Raw genomic sequence first — 16,698 nt, forward strand, 5'->3', positions numbered from 1 at the left:
GGCTTCGGACAATGGAGCTCAATCGTCCCCCTTCGCCTTTGAAGAAGGCATTTGCCACCACTGCGGAGCCGAGCCACCGGGAGCAGGTGGACCCTTGTACAATGGAGCATGAGCGCCCCCCCCTCCTTCTCCACCTTAGAAGTGGATTGCAATTCTGCGAGGCAAGAGCGCAAGGGGGATCGAGTGATCAAGGGAGGAGGACCAGGCGCCGACTCTCTTCGCCGGGTATGACACCATCGCACGGGCGCCGACCATTGGCTGAAAGTGGCGTGATTGGAGCGGACTCTCCCATTGGTCAAACATGACGTGACTTACAGTGCTCGAAGGGTTTATAAGAAGCCTTCCAGAGAGACCAGAGCATTCCCTGATTCCCTGATTCACCTCTCTCGAACTTCTTGCCGCGGGCCGCAGCGTCCGAGTTGCTGCCGGCCCGTAATGACTGTACGACTGTTACTTGTCTCTCACCTCCTTGTAAATAATGTAGAATAAACCCTCCCAAGTTTTGGTTTTCATCCCGAAGTCCGTCCCTCAACCCCTACAGGCCCTATAGCCATCGCCGCTAGGAGCGGTTCCATGTAACAAAGCGCATGTTTTTCATTTGCTGCCACATAACATGCGGCGCACACAGATTTTAGATAAATAGCCAGAAATACACAAGAATCTGGTAACTCACAATAACAAATATTCACATATTCAATAAAAATGTCTTTGTGCTGGTAAAAAGTGATTAGATTTTACATCAATTGGAACAGAATTCTAAATTAGGACCTCATTAAATTCGAGTGATCTCTTTCCATAAACATGTCTTTAGGGGCAGGCAGCTTGAAGTGGTTATTAGTGTAAGCGTTCCTGTTCCGTGTAGCTAATGTATATATGCTTGATGGAAATTCTTTGTTCTTAGCAAACACTTGATCAATGACTTGTACGAGCAATGAACTTGTATACGAGCAATGACCTTGTATAAGAGCATGTGACTCGCCGTGGTTGCTCAGTTGCTGTGGTGTTGGGCTGCTAAGCACGAGATCGCGGAGTCGAATCCCGGCCACGCCTGCCGCATTTCGATGGGGGCGCAATGCGAAAACACCCGTGTACACAGATTTAAGTTCACGTTAAAGAACGCCAGTTGATCCAAATTTCCGGAGTCCCCCACTACGCCACGCCTCATAATCATATCATGCAGCACGTATTGAGCTACGTACAGACAGTTGTATCGGGAGTTTTTCATCTTGCTCTACAATTTTCTCATTGACACTTTTCATCTAGTTGTAATATTTGAGAAGGTGATTGATACATTATGACTAATTATATAATAAAGCGGAATGCGCAAAATAATTTGAGTATCTCCAAGCGATGGCAAACAACGTTACCTTGGTTCTGTGCAGCTACGTGGCATTTGCATATTTTTAAATCTTGGTGCACGATAGTTTGGACACCCTGTATATCTATATATTACTTAACTCAAGCATGCGGGCCAGGTGAAGGTGATACCAGCAAATCATCATCGTCGTCGTCATCAGCAGCAGCAGCAGCAGCGTTAGTGCGAATAGATGCGGCTCCTAACACCGCCGGCGTGAAGTCGCTGCAATCAATTCACGAAGCCAGGTAGGGTCGCGCCATTTCTGGTACACCGCATCGGAAGTCGTCTGTCAAATATATCGTCGGCGAAATGCGCCGTTGTTTGACGTCTGCAAGGCAGCGCGACGGCAACCGGCAATGTCAACGGACAAAAGCGCCGCTTGTCGTGCTTATTCGTTTGCGAGTTCTCTCGCGAATTAATATTGGTCCTTCGGGCAAGCGCCGACGAGCTTGCTGTCGACGGTGCGCAGTCATTTTGCACAAAGCGAATGCTGAAAGCTAGCAAGCCGCATATCAGCTTTCCTTCGAGAGCGTGAGATCATGTACAACAGTAAACATGCCAATGCACTCACGGCCACCTTATTTCAGGCAGCATCGCTTTCATTGTCGGCTGATTAGCGGGCAAAATTTTGAAACAAACAAGGGGCCCTATAACGTAAAACTATTCCAAAGTTTTCTATTCCAATTCTGCAATCAGCCCTCCGCAATTGGTCAAAAACATTTTTTTGGACCGCGCCACTTCACCTGTCTGTCACGCGACGTCACGAAAACCGCGATAGCTCCCCATCTGATATGGCGTGTACACACTGATTATGCTTGAGTTGACCGAGCCAAAGAAAAATAGTTATTTCTGATTCGACGCCTTTTCGTCGTTAGCCTTCGGCTATTGGCCAAACGTTTTCGGGCTGCACCCACTTCACCTGCCTCTCACACGACGTCACAAAACCGCAAGAACTCACCGCGTCAAAGTGACGTGTACGCGTTAAAGATGCATTAATATGCCGAACAAAACTGAATTTTCTTCTGAATAGCCGCAGGCTGCCCCGTTCCGAAAGCAATAAAAGATGGCTGCCGCCGATCGCTCAGGCACTGGCTACTCGCACCTGCAGGAGAGCACGGTTTTATTTGTGTGTAATGAAACTTTTTGCGTGGCTGTGAAATGTTTTCGAGCACTTTCGACACGTTTACGACCTCTTTCTGCCAACTATTCTTTGCTGAGGATCCCTTTTAGTATCATTCTTAAGCTTCCGTTGCATGCCGCCGCGATTGTCGACGAGCCACCGCAAGCTAAGTAATGGAAAGCGGACCTATTGCAGACGCTGGCACCACCCTCTTCATGTGGTTATCGATTTTCAGTGCAGTGGCTCGGCCCCGTCGAATCCCTCTCCACTTGAGCCTGCTCCTCGCCTTTTGTGAGCCAATTAGATAAGAAAAGCAGCTCCGTGTAGGCAGTGTTATTCGTTTTTCAAGCAAACGAAAGTGACCTTCTATGAACGAGGAGAGCGTTTGATTGGTCTGTTCTGAAAACTCTGTGGGTGACCGCCCGATGCTTGCGTCGGTGGTTACGCAAATTTGACGTCAGGAGATCGGAATAAAAACATATTGTAATAGTTTTACGTTATAGAGGTCCAGGTCTGGAAACTGCAGATGTTTCCGCATGCTGTCTCCGCAATTAGGTTAACGACATCGGCTACGTTAATCTGTGAGTGTACAGCGCAAAGGTGAGTTGCAGCGAACAAGCAAGAAGTGAAGTCAGCAAGAAAAAGAGGGTGTAGCAAACGAGCTGAGCTTTCTGTTTGCCAGCCTACATGGGTAGAGGATCAAGGAGAAAATGAAGAGAAAGCAAAAAGAGGGGAAAGAGAAATTCAAACTAAACAAACGACGTTTACAAAAACAAATAGTGCAAACTGTTTAGTTTTCGAGATTCTTCACTATGCTAAAAGAAACGTCGTCGTTGAGCTCTGATAGCGTGTACGCAGTGTCCGACTCTCGTCTTGTAAACAAACGTTTCTTATTTGTAATCTTCACTTTTAGGCACGTTGTCTTGTTACTTATACTCCCAATTCCGCACACTACTCTAGGATATCTTTTTCGTTTGTCTCTTTGTATACTTGATATTTAGGTGGTGTTAGTAAACCGAACATTTTATTTCCTTTGTCATGAAGATTAATGTAGCTAAATGTCAGTTTATGTAAGAGAGCTCATTTACAATCAAGCATATAGGACATCTTCGAAACTCAAACTCACGTTAGAAGAGTCGTTGAGCTGAAACAATCGCTAACATTTGGTTGCATCTCGTGTGTGACGTTTCAACCACTGCATTTAGCATAATTCTTCTAAAATAATGTTCCTTCTCTCTCTCTCACCAGCGTACACATTTGCGCTTCATTGCTCTCCTTCTCTATAAACTCAGCTTCTCTCTGCTTGCCCTATTTGTAGTGACTAGTTGTTTAGCGAAAAAGTAGTAAGTACACACTTTCAAACACGCTTCAATGCTCTATGATGAGCGTTTACCAGTAGCCGTTGTCATATTAATTAATAACGGCTGCTCCAGACGAGTTTTAGCCGTCGGGACCGCCATGATGTTCTGGATATACTTAGGTTTATGCAAATAAATAAATAAATAAATAAACTGATATAAATAAAATAGTCCGAATGCAGGATTCGAACGAAGGACCTCTAGGACAAATACCCGATACTCTAACCATTGTAATACGGACGCTTGCCTCTGCAGGCGTCCTGGAGAATTTCTTTCTTGCGAGAGACGTTTCATAGCTGCCAGGGTGTCGTTCTGTCTGACCAGCAGGAGTTGCCCTGCATGCTGTCTCACGCCGATATGTGGCACCCGCCTATATAGTTTGGACATCACACCGTTGGAGGAGTCGTCGTTGTTTTTGCTCAGCCAACTCAGGGCTCATACCTACTATGGAGGATTGGCGAATAAATGACTGGATTTCTCCAAGACATTACCACGAATAAATTTTAAGAACTGCTATAGAGTAAGGGCTCTTGAAAGGTGAAATTACACGCTAAATTGAAATCGATAATAGTAGGAAGAACCAATAATAATTAAGTGGAAAAGCACACACAAAAAGCAACAGATGCAAACTTAACAGGGCATTTGATTGGACTTGATTAAAATTCCTGGACCCCGGAGAAAAGATTCCAGTGGCTGTTTCCAGGAGTAAACACCCCAAACAAAAGAATCCGAGTGCAATGCCAGACCTTGCTATCGTTATCAATGCTTCGCCCATTCGGGTGAAACTGCCATTTTTTTTTTATTAGACGGGGCCCGATAACATCGACAGAGCACCCATTCTTCGCTATCGGCGCTTGTTTCGAGTCAACTGCCACCAAGTCGCATAGCCTCCAGAAAATTTGATTAATCTCTCTATCGGAAACCGACGCAATGCTGCGCTAGGAATGACTGAGAAGAAAAAAGAAAGGTCACTCTGATAACACCCAATAGCCGGGGGCAAAGTTATTTCAATAAAAGGCTATTATCGCACAACCTCGGATGCCGTTCAAATTAATTAACTCCCTCGTGCATTCACTGAGATCCAGCAGAGCGTCGCTGCACACCATTATATCGACGCCCACCACCTTCGTTGTATCTCTTTCAAAGCTTTCGGAGATGAAGCGTCTCTCACAATACTCGCCGCCAGCGACTCATGTGCTACCACGCGCGATTTTTTGTGCTAGCCCACGCGAAGTCAAACTTAAGCGCTTCACAGCTGAGTTTGCTCCGTTAGTTACGTGCAGCATGCGATAAGATGCGCGTAACCAAAGCTTGGTTTTGTACAGCGCGGCGCCGTGGTTTCGCAAGATGACAACCTTGTCGCGTTCACTTGCTCTCCTAGTTCAATGTATGTCCCTGGCAACGTGTAAACTCCCATTTGTAGCTGTTTTGGGGAAATATGGCAATAACGGTAACTCATCTTGAGATATCTATGTCTTGAGTAACATAACTGTACTGCCGTCGTTTCTCTCTCTCTCTCTCTCTTCGCTAAAAGGCAATACGACTGCTTTGAACGAACCTTTTTCTTGCTTTTACGCACCTTCTTTTCCTGCTTCCCTTTTGTCTACCCTTCAGAGCCTCTGCTCTACCAGTATGACATTTGAGACGAACATATGGAATGCACGATTTCTTCATATTTTTTTTAACAAGACGTGTACCAAGTGATAGACGAATGTGTGCCTTTCGACATCTTCTAAGTACTTGTCATCTAGATTTATGTTTACCGACCTCATAATTCATTGCCGTTTGGTGCGCGACAGTCTGGCGCCAGCTACACGTCCATTATTGCAACTCTCCGTAGGTTCATTTATGCGTTCAATATAAGTTCGGCCCCTATGAGGGCCAATCGTAGCGCACTTTCCATGCGTGTGTTGTATGCAAAGTCAAATTTTACTCTCATTGTGTCGCCCTAGTGTTTTCCTTGCGTTTCTTGCCGTCTCTGTTGCATCACTCAATTTCTATCTTCTGTGTGGCCAACCCACCTCGAGGATATGAAACCACGTTTCGGGGAAACAAAATCAGTGTTTGCCAGCGTTCTAGTGTCGCTGACGAAGAGCGAGAGATGTGTTCTTTCGCGCGCTCCGCTTTCTAATAGCATGCTCGTTACGTTAGAACGTTCTCGCCTCGCTAAAGAAGTCACGAGTAAGTGCAGTAAAGCGGCGGTTACCGACCAACTGTTCATCTACGTCTTGTACACTCTCTCGCTTTTAACCGAGGCAGGTCCGGTAGCGATCGTCTTGACAGCGCTTGCCCACAACTAAGCGAGCTCGAAACCGCGGCCGGAGCGCGGTCTTTATCGCGACCCATTCAGCCTGCAGACGACGCGTACGCGAGCAGGGTCTCGGCCATTGAGTAAACCAACGCACAACGCACTAGCACAACCTGATTTGCCGCCCCCACGCTCTCATCCACTCGAACGTTTCAACTCCTGGTCGTCATCCAGCTGTTTCGTTCGAATGCGCGCGCGCGCGTTCCAATAGCGGAGTCGGTCCCCAAGACGCGCGCGCAGCCCTATCTCGGGTCGGCGTCCAACGCGTTTGAAAGTCTGGAACAAATTCAATCAGCGCCGCCGTAATGTAATTACGGATCAGCGAACTGCACGGTCGAGCTCACGCGGCGCCGATACGTGAAGCGGGGGCGCTGTAGCAGTTCTTCGACCTCGTTTGTCCTTGTTAGGGCGAAAACCGCCGCGCACATCCCGAGGGCAGTGGATGGCGTCTCTTTTCGCTTAAGCGCGCGGTATGCGTACATATATGCCCCGCGCGCCGTTACAGATCGTGTGGCGCTCCCGATTTGACTCCCTATTGCGTGCCTTCCTTTGTTTTAACGAAGCGGTCGGGAGCAAGCAAGAAAAGCGCGTTCCGGGAGTGCGCGCAGCTGTAATTGCGTTATTCCGCCGTCCTTGTCTCGCGGTGGTTAGCTCCCCGTGCCTGCGCGGCCTCGCCACAGGATCCCAGGGCGTGCGTGTAGTAGTGGATTTTGTAGTATTAGAGGCCGTTTATATCGGCCTCGTTTGTTTCCTTTCTCGAGGGAGCGAGTGCCGGGGCTGCATGTAAGATTTCGAAATCCCAGTTTGCTTAACCTTGTATAACAGTTTGCTTATACAATTGTGTATTAACGATGACAGCGTGTGTGTGCGCGCGCGTTTGTGTGTGTGTGTGTGTGTTTGTGTGTTTGTGTGTGTGTGTTTGTGTGTGTGTTTGTGTGTGTGTGTGTGTGTGTGTGTGTGTGTGTGTGTGTGTGTGTGTGTGTGTGTGTGTGTGTGTGTGTGTGTGTGTGTGTGTGTTTGTGTGTGGGTCTGGGAGGTGGAAGGGCAGGATGGGAGCGTTGCTATTAAAAAACAGCATTGTTTCCTCTAAGTTTTATATTTTTCGGTGACGCCGTGGCAATGGCGTTCGGGTGCCAAGCACAAATTCACAAGTTCATTTCATGACTGCAGCGGTCGCATTTTGCTGCAGGAGGAACTCAAAACTGCTTGCGTACCGTGATTCGAGCTCACATTAAAAACTGCAGGCGGTAAAAATTAATCTGGATTGCTCCTTAACGACGTCTCCCTTAGTCACTGTTTCGCTTCAAAACCTTGAATTCTGTCGATAAATTTGCACTCTGTACTTATTTTTGTGTGTGAGGGAGGGGGAGCAGGGGAAGGGGGGGTCCGTAACCACAGCCCCATTTTCGTTTTCCGAAACATTGCGGGACAGCAGCTTTTGATGCGAGCAACACATTTCCGTTTACTTCAATAGTGCCATATATTACGTGAGGACATGCAAGCCTCTTATCACTGCTGCCTGCAGCAAACACAAAAGGATTTACATAGCCATCGGAACGTTACGGAAATCATATCAACTCAGGCAACCTATAGTATTGCAAAAAAAAAAAAACATGTCGTATACGCATGGCACTTTCGATGTGAGCCGCCGTGAATTCACTCTCTTCCTGATGCGCGCTTCATCATACAAATGGGGCGGGGGGGGGGGGGGGGGGGGGGCGTAAGGCTCGTGGAATGCAAAGTGCTTAAACAAGTTTCGACATATTCCAATAGCAGTGGCGTAACATCTAAATTCATATTATATATCTGCGTATGGGCTCTGTTTGTTCATATTGTTACGAAAAAGCACCGGAAGGCACACGCGGTAATATCAACCGCTGCAACTCCAACTGCTCGCTGCATATTGACACGCATACGGCAGCTGCGTCTGTAGGTTGACATCTCTCGCACCGCCTGTCTTCGACGCTCTCCACGCGCGGTGGGCGTTGCGTCGCGCGTTTGTATTTGAGAAACGCGTTCAGCTGCGTTGTAATATTGTACCGGGTTTCGTTTGCCTCCCCTGTCAAATCGGCTCGCCGTCACAGACAGTTGAAAGCATTGCGATTCGCATAAATGCTCCATACGACGCGCGGTGCAGCCTCCCTTCCTTTCTCCGTGTACATTCCGAGGCAACATTGACGGCTGGACATTTGCCTCGATGACTTCTCCCATGTCACAAGAGTTGAAATTGCATAACGTTGCGCAACTCACTTCGCTAATCTCGCCAAACCGCGGTTTTGTTCGATCGGCCAACTGTCGAAATGCAGCCGTGGCGCCGGCTGGAGAGGCACGCATGCACGCACACGCACACAGGCGCGCACCAGCCTCGCGCTTCACTTTGCATCTCACATCGTTATTGTCGAGAAGAACGCCGCGTCTAACGCCACCATCGCCAGTCGTGCGTTTGGAAAGGAGAGGAGAGACTTCGCTTTCGCAAGAGACGGAAGAAACGACGTCTGCCCCGAGACAGATTGACGGGGCTGTGGTTGCGCACACACTTTAGTGGTGCCTGCGGTGTCGAGCGGATAACAACGCAGACAAACAGCCACAACAGACACAATATCTTCCTCCCCTGTCCTTTCTCCCCCCTTCTCTCTCTCTTTCTCTGTCTCTCTCTATCATTGTCTATAGCTTTCTCTTTAAATCTTTCTTTAGTAGCACAGAAAAAGAAAAGAACAGAAAATGGACAGTCGTTTTTTTGTGTGTGTGTGTTTGTCGAAAAAAGAGATGCGTCCTGAAGAAGAAGGGGGCTTGAAGAGGATTCACAAGAGCGCATTGTCGCGTGCACGTCGCCATCCAAACACAATGGGAGTCTCACAATGCAAGAGATTTGCTGCACACCGCTGCGCACCGCGGCTAAATTTAACCGCCGGTCCTGTGGCGGCGGCTGCCCGCTGCGTTGGACGAAGGGGCTAGCCACAGCTCGTGCTTAACCGCAGGTGCGCGCGCAATATGGCTTGCGCACGGCTGTTTCGTCGTTGTGCTTGCAGGGTATGCACGCGAGCCCAGACAGCCGCTCAGAAAGTTTGTGTTGAGTCTGTGTCTGTCTGTCTGTCTGTCTGTCTGTCTGTCTGTCTGTCTGTCTGTCTGTCTGTCTGTCTGTCTGTCTGTCTGTCTGTCTGTCTGTCTGTCTGTCTGTCTGTCTGTCTGTCTGTCTGTCTGTCTGTCTGTCTGTCTGTCTGTCTGATAAACCACGTTATCACTCCCCCTCTCTCTCTCTTTCTTTCTTTTATTATTCTTCGGAAACTGGTCACTGTCGAGCAAATTGTGTATGGTATGTGTATGTGTGTATGTATGTGTATTAATTACTCTAATTATTAATGTTCAAAGCTGTTTATTACCTGAAAAAGAGACATATTTTTTGGGAAAACATCAGGCATGTGGCGATAAGGAAAGCGAAGAGAAAGGAGTTTGGATAGGTGAAGAATAGGAAGCGTATAAGGGAGGGGGGGGGGAATTGCGTAAAATGCGAGAGTTGCTTCATGTTAACGAGGCCGGATGTCAGGCAAAAGGCTCGAGGGCACGTCGTGTCCGACAGCTCCGGGTTAATTACGGCTACTTTAATTAACGCGCACCTAAACACAAGCTCGCGAGCACTGTTTAGCTGTGTCCCCATCAGAACTCGACCACCGCGTCCGAGGATCGATTCCGCCACCTTAATATTCAGCAGCATGACGCCATACGGCCAAAACCACCGAGTCGCTGTCGCGCGTAGTGCATCACACAGAGACCATTGTTTAATAACCCCGAAACCCTAATCAACTCCCTGTTTAGCCCTATACTTTCCGCTTCCTCTATATCCGGCCTTTATTCTTATTTTACATTAGCTACGTAAAATTAATGCTTCGTCGCCGCTGACCAAGTTCCGTCCATTGGATAGCCCGAGTTTTTCGACACGTGGTCGTTATCTGGGTCCTCGTGCGCGCGTGCTTGCGTGCGAGCGAGTGACGTGTGGGCGCGACCCAGGACGGCGCCGAAAATGCCGCCCGTCCGCCGATAAGGGGTTCGCGACGCCAGGATCGGCTGCGCTTGGTCGGCCTGGTCGGGGACCGGAGTCGCGTTTGGTGCGCGCCGGGCGTGTGATTTCGTGCCAACGCTTCGTGGTTTATGCAGTGGAACGAACTTCAGCACTCCACCCCCTACTCCCCCCCCCCTCTACCCCTACTCTCCCCACGTCGCCTCTGCGTTCGTCGGTTTGAAGAAAACAAATTTTTCTTGGGAAGCGCGTTCTTCTCTTACGCAATGTAGAGGTCGACCCTGTTGGCGTATAATACTGTTGGAGCAGCAGTATTGCGTATAAAATGGCGTACGAATCAATTCGATGGATTTTGCGTTGTTTTTCTTTCGATAATTACTGAGATACAAGGCTTTCTTTATTAATAACACATGAAGTGTTAGGCTGGCAGCCGCCGGTATCAGGGACCTTGCCGGCGGCTCCTTTTAGCTCTGTGTGTATTCAATGGACATCGAACACGTAGGTCGGCTCTTAAAGAAAGTAGTATTAATAAAATGTGTATATTTTCTTTGTGTTCTGTGTGACCATATTTTTTCCTTTAACTTCCTTCTGTTAGCTGCTCTATACGCTGTAAACACTTGCTTGGGCTATACGCTGTGGCTGGTTGCTGCAAGTCTTTTGCTATCGCCTTGTGGGTTCTTTTCTATGCAACATACTGATCTAACTTAATCAAACATTCCAACTGTTAACTTTGCATATAAATACGTAATAACTTGAGAAGCAGCCTTTTTGCTCAGAGACAAGAAAAATTTTAAGACGAACGCAAATAGAAGTATTCATTGTAAAGGCGACGTGATTCCAAGGAGGAGGAGGTGCTATAGAGTTTCGTTGAGTGATAGCACATCGTTGTAGCAGTTACACTTTGATTTCTGCTGTTGTAAGTTTAACAAGCATAATGTTTATTTCAAAGGAGACCATATGGGAGGTTCTAAAACTTCGAGCTAGTTCACTAAAGAAAAACACGTCCATTTGAAGAAGCTGCATCTAATAGGCACTTTATGCGTACTGAAAGTACTGAAACGTACCGTACCAGTCGAGCATTTCGCTTAGGTAACATATGCAGCTATCATTAAGGTCTCTCTCTCTCTCTCTCTCTCTCTCTCTCTCTCTCTCTCTTTCTGCCTACCGTGTATGGAAGGGAAGAGTCATCTTTGATAACTGTAATAAGCCACTATAAGATCAGCTCAAGAATAATTGAGATTCCGTTAGACTGACACCAGCGCCGAATACAGTGACGTACACTTCCGAGAAGCGAGCGCTCTCGAGACCGTTTCGTAAGCTGCTTGTTTGCCAACGTCGGATCGTTATCTTTGAGCCGTGCTGACGGCAGCAGCTTTACATAACGCTTTACGTAAGCTTACCTTAAGACGTGCATGCTGACTAAGCACACATTTGTCTGGCAAAGCTTAGCGATCGGCCATGTTAGAGCTTTGCAGGCGTAGACGAGGGTGCAGTTCATTACTTCCTTGTCAGCGCAAAAAAAAGTAAAGGCAAAGGATAAGGTGCCGAATTCGGCACGCGCTAAGCGTGGCTGTAAAAGACTGAAGGCGAACTTATTTTATTGCCACACCTGGCTACCAAGATACAAAATATTGAGCCGACTTACCGGCATGTTGTAGGATAAATGCCGGTAACGAGAACCCGCTTCCTGCGCATTCTTTAATGATTGTTCGATCACTGTTGATCGCTTGTTCTGTCACTGTTTGACACTCCAAGCCACCACCTTCCTGCGAACTTCGGTGTTGCCTGGAGTTCTTTGCTCGCCGCGATGAGTGGACAGCCAGCGAGCCAGCAGCCGTGCCTAACCTTTTCCTCCCGTTGTTGTGCGCAGGTACCACGACGAGGAGCATGCTAACTTGCTGAACACCATGTGGTTGACGGCAATCACGTTTCTCTCCGTGGGCTACGGAGACATCGTGCCCAACACGTACTGTGGCAGGGGCATCGCGGTCACCACGGGACTAATGGTGCGTACGCATGGCATGCCTTGCTTTTCGTCATTGTCCTCACGATGTACGTCTACGGTTAGATTGTTTACCGTGCAGTAGGTTGGTTGCCGGAACTGTGGACGGCAGTAGCGAAGCTGGTTACGACATCAAGTGACACTTTTTCGAATGTACTTCAAATAAAAAAAAATGCGTACTTCAATCCGGGGCAACGAGGGCACTGTTGCAGTTTTTAAAGGCAACTAATTGGACAAGCGGCTGTAGCCTGAACAGATGTTTATAGTGCTGCAAGTGCTACTGTGCTGCGCTGTGTCAGTATGCGGCGACAGTGACCGATTGTGACCGTGTGTCTATGCTCCTTTCTTTCTTTATCTCTACTTTGTTATCACTTTACCTCCCCATTGTATTCGACTTCAGAATTGACTACTAGAATTATCGAATAGCCGTTTCCGTCCGAATGTAACGCATAACTGCACTTTTAAAATCTCGAAGGTGAGGGGCCGATGCAAGTGAGGACTCTTATTCCGAATGGTTGTGCTGCTGGAGAGTCGTGGCTGTGCAGCAGAGGCGCACCAGTTCCTGAGCGAATTAACGCACAGGTGCTAATCGGTTCTGCTGAACAAGTTCCCAGCTGTCATTCTATGTAAACGCCCTGTTTCGGGGCAGCCTGTAAATCTGTTAACTCAGATAAGGAAACAAAAAGAAAGAAATTTTGACCGTCTCAACATGTCTACAACCCATTAAAACTGGGTGCCCAATCTGGTACCACACTTGTCTTCTTCAACGAACGCAGCAGATCTACAAAACAATTACAGGGCCTCTTAAGATCTTTCTTAAGAGGTGAACGGCGAAAGCCTACTCTTCCTCCTCTTATCATTTGCCTCTTTCTCTTCTTTCTTTTAGTCATTACTGCTCACTACTAAGCATTTTTAATAATTTCTAATCAGTTGTAGTCGTTACAATTCGTCGTTAGGCATATTGGTCATTTCGTAGTCATTAGCAGTCATTACAAGTCATTACAAGTCATTACAAGTCATTACAAGTCATTATCAGTCAATACTGGTCATTACTAAGCATTTCTAGTCATTTATAATCCATCGTGGTCATTACAAGCCGTCGTTAGACATACTGGTCATTTCGGAGTCATTAGTATTTATTAAAGGTCATTAGTAGTCATTATTAGTCATTACTAGTCAGTATTAACTTCTACCAATCTCTGCTATAATGTTATCATTCACTAATGCCACTATCAATCGTTTTTCATTCTTTAATGTGTCTTTAATATGTCTTCGTATGGAGTGATGACGCTTCGGCGGACTCTCCGGCGGCCAGGTCTGTTGACACAAACTTCACCATGAGCCTAGAAAGGCTTTCGCCTTAATACCTCTACGTCTGTGTGAGGCATGCCGTTCCTTTAATTACTTCATTATTGCCCTTATGATAGTGTACCGGATAACTGAAAGTAGCCGCTTACAATACAGAAGCTGCTTACTTGAGCAGACGTGCAATAATGAACGGCATTACATTCTGGTATGAAATGTAAGATAAGCGTAAAATGTTTGCTTCAGAAATCAGACTCAAGAATAATTTATTTCGCTTAGACGTCCCTAGAAAAAAAAAACCGAAGGACGCAGCTACCTTCCTTTTCTTGTGTGTGCGTGTGTTTTTTACAGCGAAGCTGTTAGGCGCTAGTTGCCCCAGGATCGTGTCCGTGTGTAGACACGAAATCTCGAAGATAGTGCAATGCCAGGCCGACCCGCGGCGGAGGTGGAGAAGGCGTGAAGCGCCCTCTATACGTGGGCCGATCCCGAAGTTAGTGCAATACCGGGCCGACCCGCAGCGGAAGTGCAGTTCGCCATTAAAGGGCCCGCATACACAGCTTTGCTGGTCATCCTTCTTCACAGAGTGGAAGGGCACTGAGTTTTTTAATTAAACAAATTCTGGCACTTTACATCTCGTGATATGGCAGTGAAGCACGCTGTTCAGTTCTCACCACCTGGGCTTCTTTAACGTGCACCTAAACATTAGTACACGAGTGTTTTTCCAGTTCCTTGCCATCGTATTTGGCGATCTGGTTTGAACCCGTCAGCTGAGTTTAGCAGCGCAACGCCCCGTCAGCTGAGTTTAGCAGCGCAACGCCATATGCACTATGCAGCCACTAATTAGGCTACCGCGTCGCTTTCTTTTTTTCTTTTTTAAGCATAGACGCGACAAAAAATTTCGCACAGCTTACGGCCCAGTCTAGCATATATTAATGGCTACCCGAAACTGTGTTCGGCGCCCGAGGCCCGACGTCAATAAAAGAACCCTTACCAATTACTCCGCATTCTGCTACGCGAGGAAGACGGAAACATGAACAGAATTTTGCACTGCAGTTTCTTTCTTCTTTTTCTACAAGTATACTTCCCGTAAATCTCAGTACAGGGCGCCGGATGGGGATGTTTTATTTGTTTGAAGCGGCGCAAGCAGGAATTACTTTACATACGTTATTCCATCTACGTTTCGCAAGATCCGCTAATGCCAAAATATACGCGCAAGAATACACACGAGAAATACATGCTGCTTGAAAAACAAGAAAAATGTTTGTTTTCAAAGGGAACCGTACAATAAGGTAGTAGAATAAAAGCCGACACTCCGGCAGCAATGCACGGGAAATCACCGTGCGGGATTTCAAAAAATAAAATAAAATAAAATAAAGAAGATAAGGAACCGCATGTATTCCTAAGGCGAAAATACATGTCATATAGAATTAAAAATACTGTTTGAATGGTCTGAATGCATATACCAGTGCGCGAAGTAGTGCGAATGACACTTCCGAGCCATATCGCAAGCAGTTTCCAATGGCGCGACTTCGATGCGGCCCAACCAATGGATGGATGGGTGTTATGAGCGGCGTCCCCTTTGGAATGGGGTGGTGGGTCGCGCCACCAAGCTCTTGCTATTATACTGCCTAATGTTCTACCTAGGTTAAACAATAAAAAAGAAACGAAAAACACTATGAGCTACCACACCCAAATTTTCTTATCCTCTATTGCGAGCTGTGCTTTTGTAGTACGTCTCCGTTTTTTGTCGTTTCCCTACTTTTCGTCCACCAATCCTCCAGTCGCCTCTTACAAATCCCTATTGCGGACATGTTTACTTTTCCACTGCTCTCGCTGAACTCAAGGGCTTCAAGGAGGCCACTGGTGCCTAAATCGACCGCTGGGTAGACGTCTTCACATTCTAATAAAACATGCTCCGTCGTTTCCCTGGCTTTACCGCAGCAAGCACATGCTTATTCTTCTTCCGTCTTATATCTCGCTTTATAGGTGCGTGTTCTAAGGCATCCCGATCTCGCTTCAAAAAGTAATAAGCTTCCCTTTGAGTTATCATAAATTGTTTCTTTCCTGATTTCGTTTTTTTCCTCTTAAGTAGTTACTCATGGCAGGTTTATTTTCCATTGCCGCCACCCATGATATTCATTCAGCCTCTCTGACTTTCCGCTTGACCTTCTTTGTTGCTGTGTTGTCCACCCTACAGGCCGCATACTTGCTGGTAAGCATCCTAGTTCGCTTCCTCCACTGTGAATCAATGTTTTTCCTGTACAGATACCTGTACCTGTACCCGCGCGGCTCATTGCGAAGCATGCGCCGCCCCGGTTGCTTGTCCCACTCAACCGTATTCTAGCACACTCTACTTTGGAGGTAGCTTTGCGTTATTCCCTGAATTGTGTTACTTGTGTGCATCACGAGATGTCGCCACCAACGTCGGTACTTCCGCGCGTGCCCCCGGTAACGCGATATTCCGCAGACGCCATAATACGCTTACGGACGAGCGAAAACTGCCTTATATTTTATTGTTGGCATGACTAAATCAGGAGACATTGGTAACAGGAGACTTTACCAGCCGTACTCCTTGCCGCGTGAGAAAAGTTTAGATATAGCACAAGTCACGTTGTAACCGCACAATAGAAAACGAAACGACGTTAGCGTAATACTCTATGCGAGAAAGGATGGAATATAGAGATAAACACATCGTAAAATGTCATAAACACTACATGTACTCAGCCGACAACATTTCACAAGAAATAAAGAATGGCGGGTATCTCTTTAGAGATCAAAAATTAAATACAGCATAAAAAGTCATTTGAACCACACAAAAACGTTACATTCACTTCTTATCCTTATATTGGCGAACGATATAACTGGTGTGTGTGTGTGTGTGCGTGTGCGTGTGTGTGTGTGTGTGTGTGTGTGTGTGTGTGTGTGTGTGTGTGTGTGTGTGTGTGTGCGTGTGTGTGTGTGTGTGTGTGTGTGTGTGTAAATGGTCACGGGCCAATAGCTTCCTTCTGCTACTTGGTCTTCGATCAAACTGGTTTGATTATAAATGAACTCATTACTCGCCAAAGAGCTAATATATACAATGGCGCTCGTGTTTTTCCCTCTGGCGGTGTTGTCGGGGGCTAAATGAAACAATCTTAACTAAGCCTCCTTGGATAAAGTCCAGCGGGCTGTACCGGGTAGTTTCTTTGTGTCACACAGGGCGTTCGTCCCAGGGCTCTTGTCTGTTTATCCAT

At 47.0% G+C, this 16,698-nt stretch overlaps 1 protein-coding gene across 3 annotated transcripts in view; it reads left to right on the forward strand.

Moving 5' to 3' along the window:
* SK (small conductance calcium-activated potassium channel) overlaps positions 1 to 16,698 on the forward strand; it is a 470,614-nt gene that overhangs the window by 429,621 nt on the left and 24,295 nt on the right. For all 3 annotated transcript variants that reach the window (XM_065435628.2, XM_065435629.2, XM_065435631.2), the window contains one exon: positions 12,029 to 12,164. In XM_065435628.2, the coding sequence (XP_065291700.2) occupies positions 12,029 to 12,164 (136 nt within the window). The remainder of the gene's footprint in view (positions 1 to 12,028; positions 12,165 to 16,698) is intronic.

The sequence above is a fragment of the Dermacentor albipictus genome, chromosome 2 (genome assembly GCF_038994185.2).
Source record: "Dermacentor albipictus isolate Rhodes 1998 colony chromosome 2, USDA_Dalb.pri_finalv2, whole genome shotgun sequence".
NCBI classification, from domain to species: Eukaryota; Metazoa; Arthropoda; class Arachnida; order Ixodida; family Ixodidae; genus Dermacentor; species Dermacentor albipictus.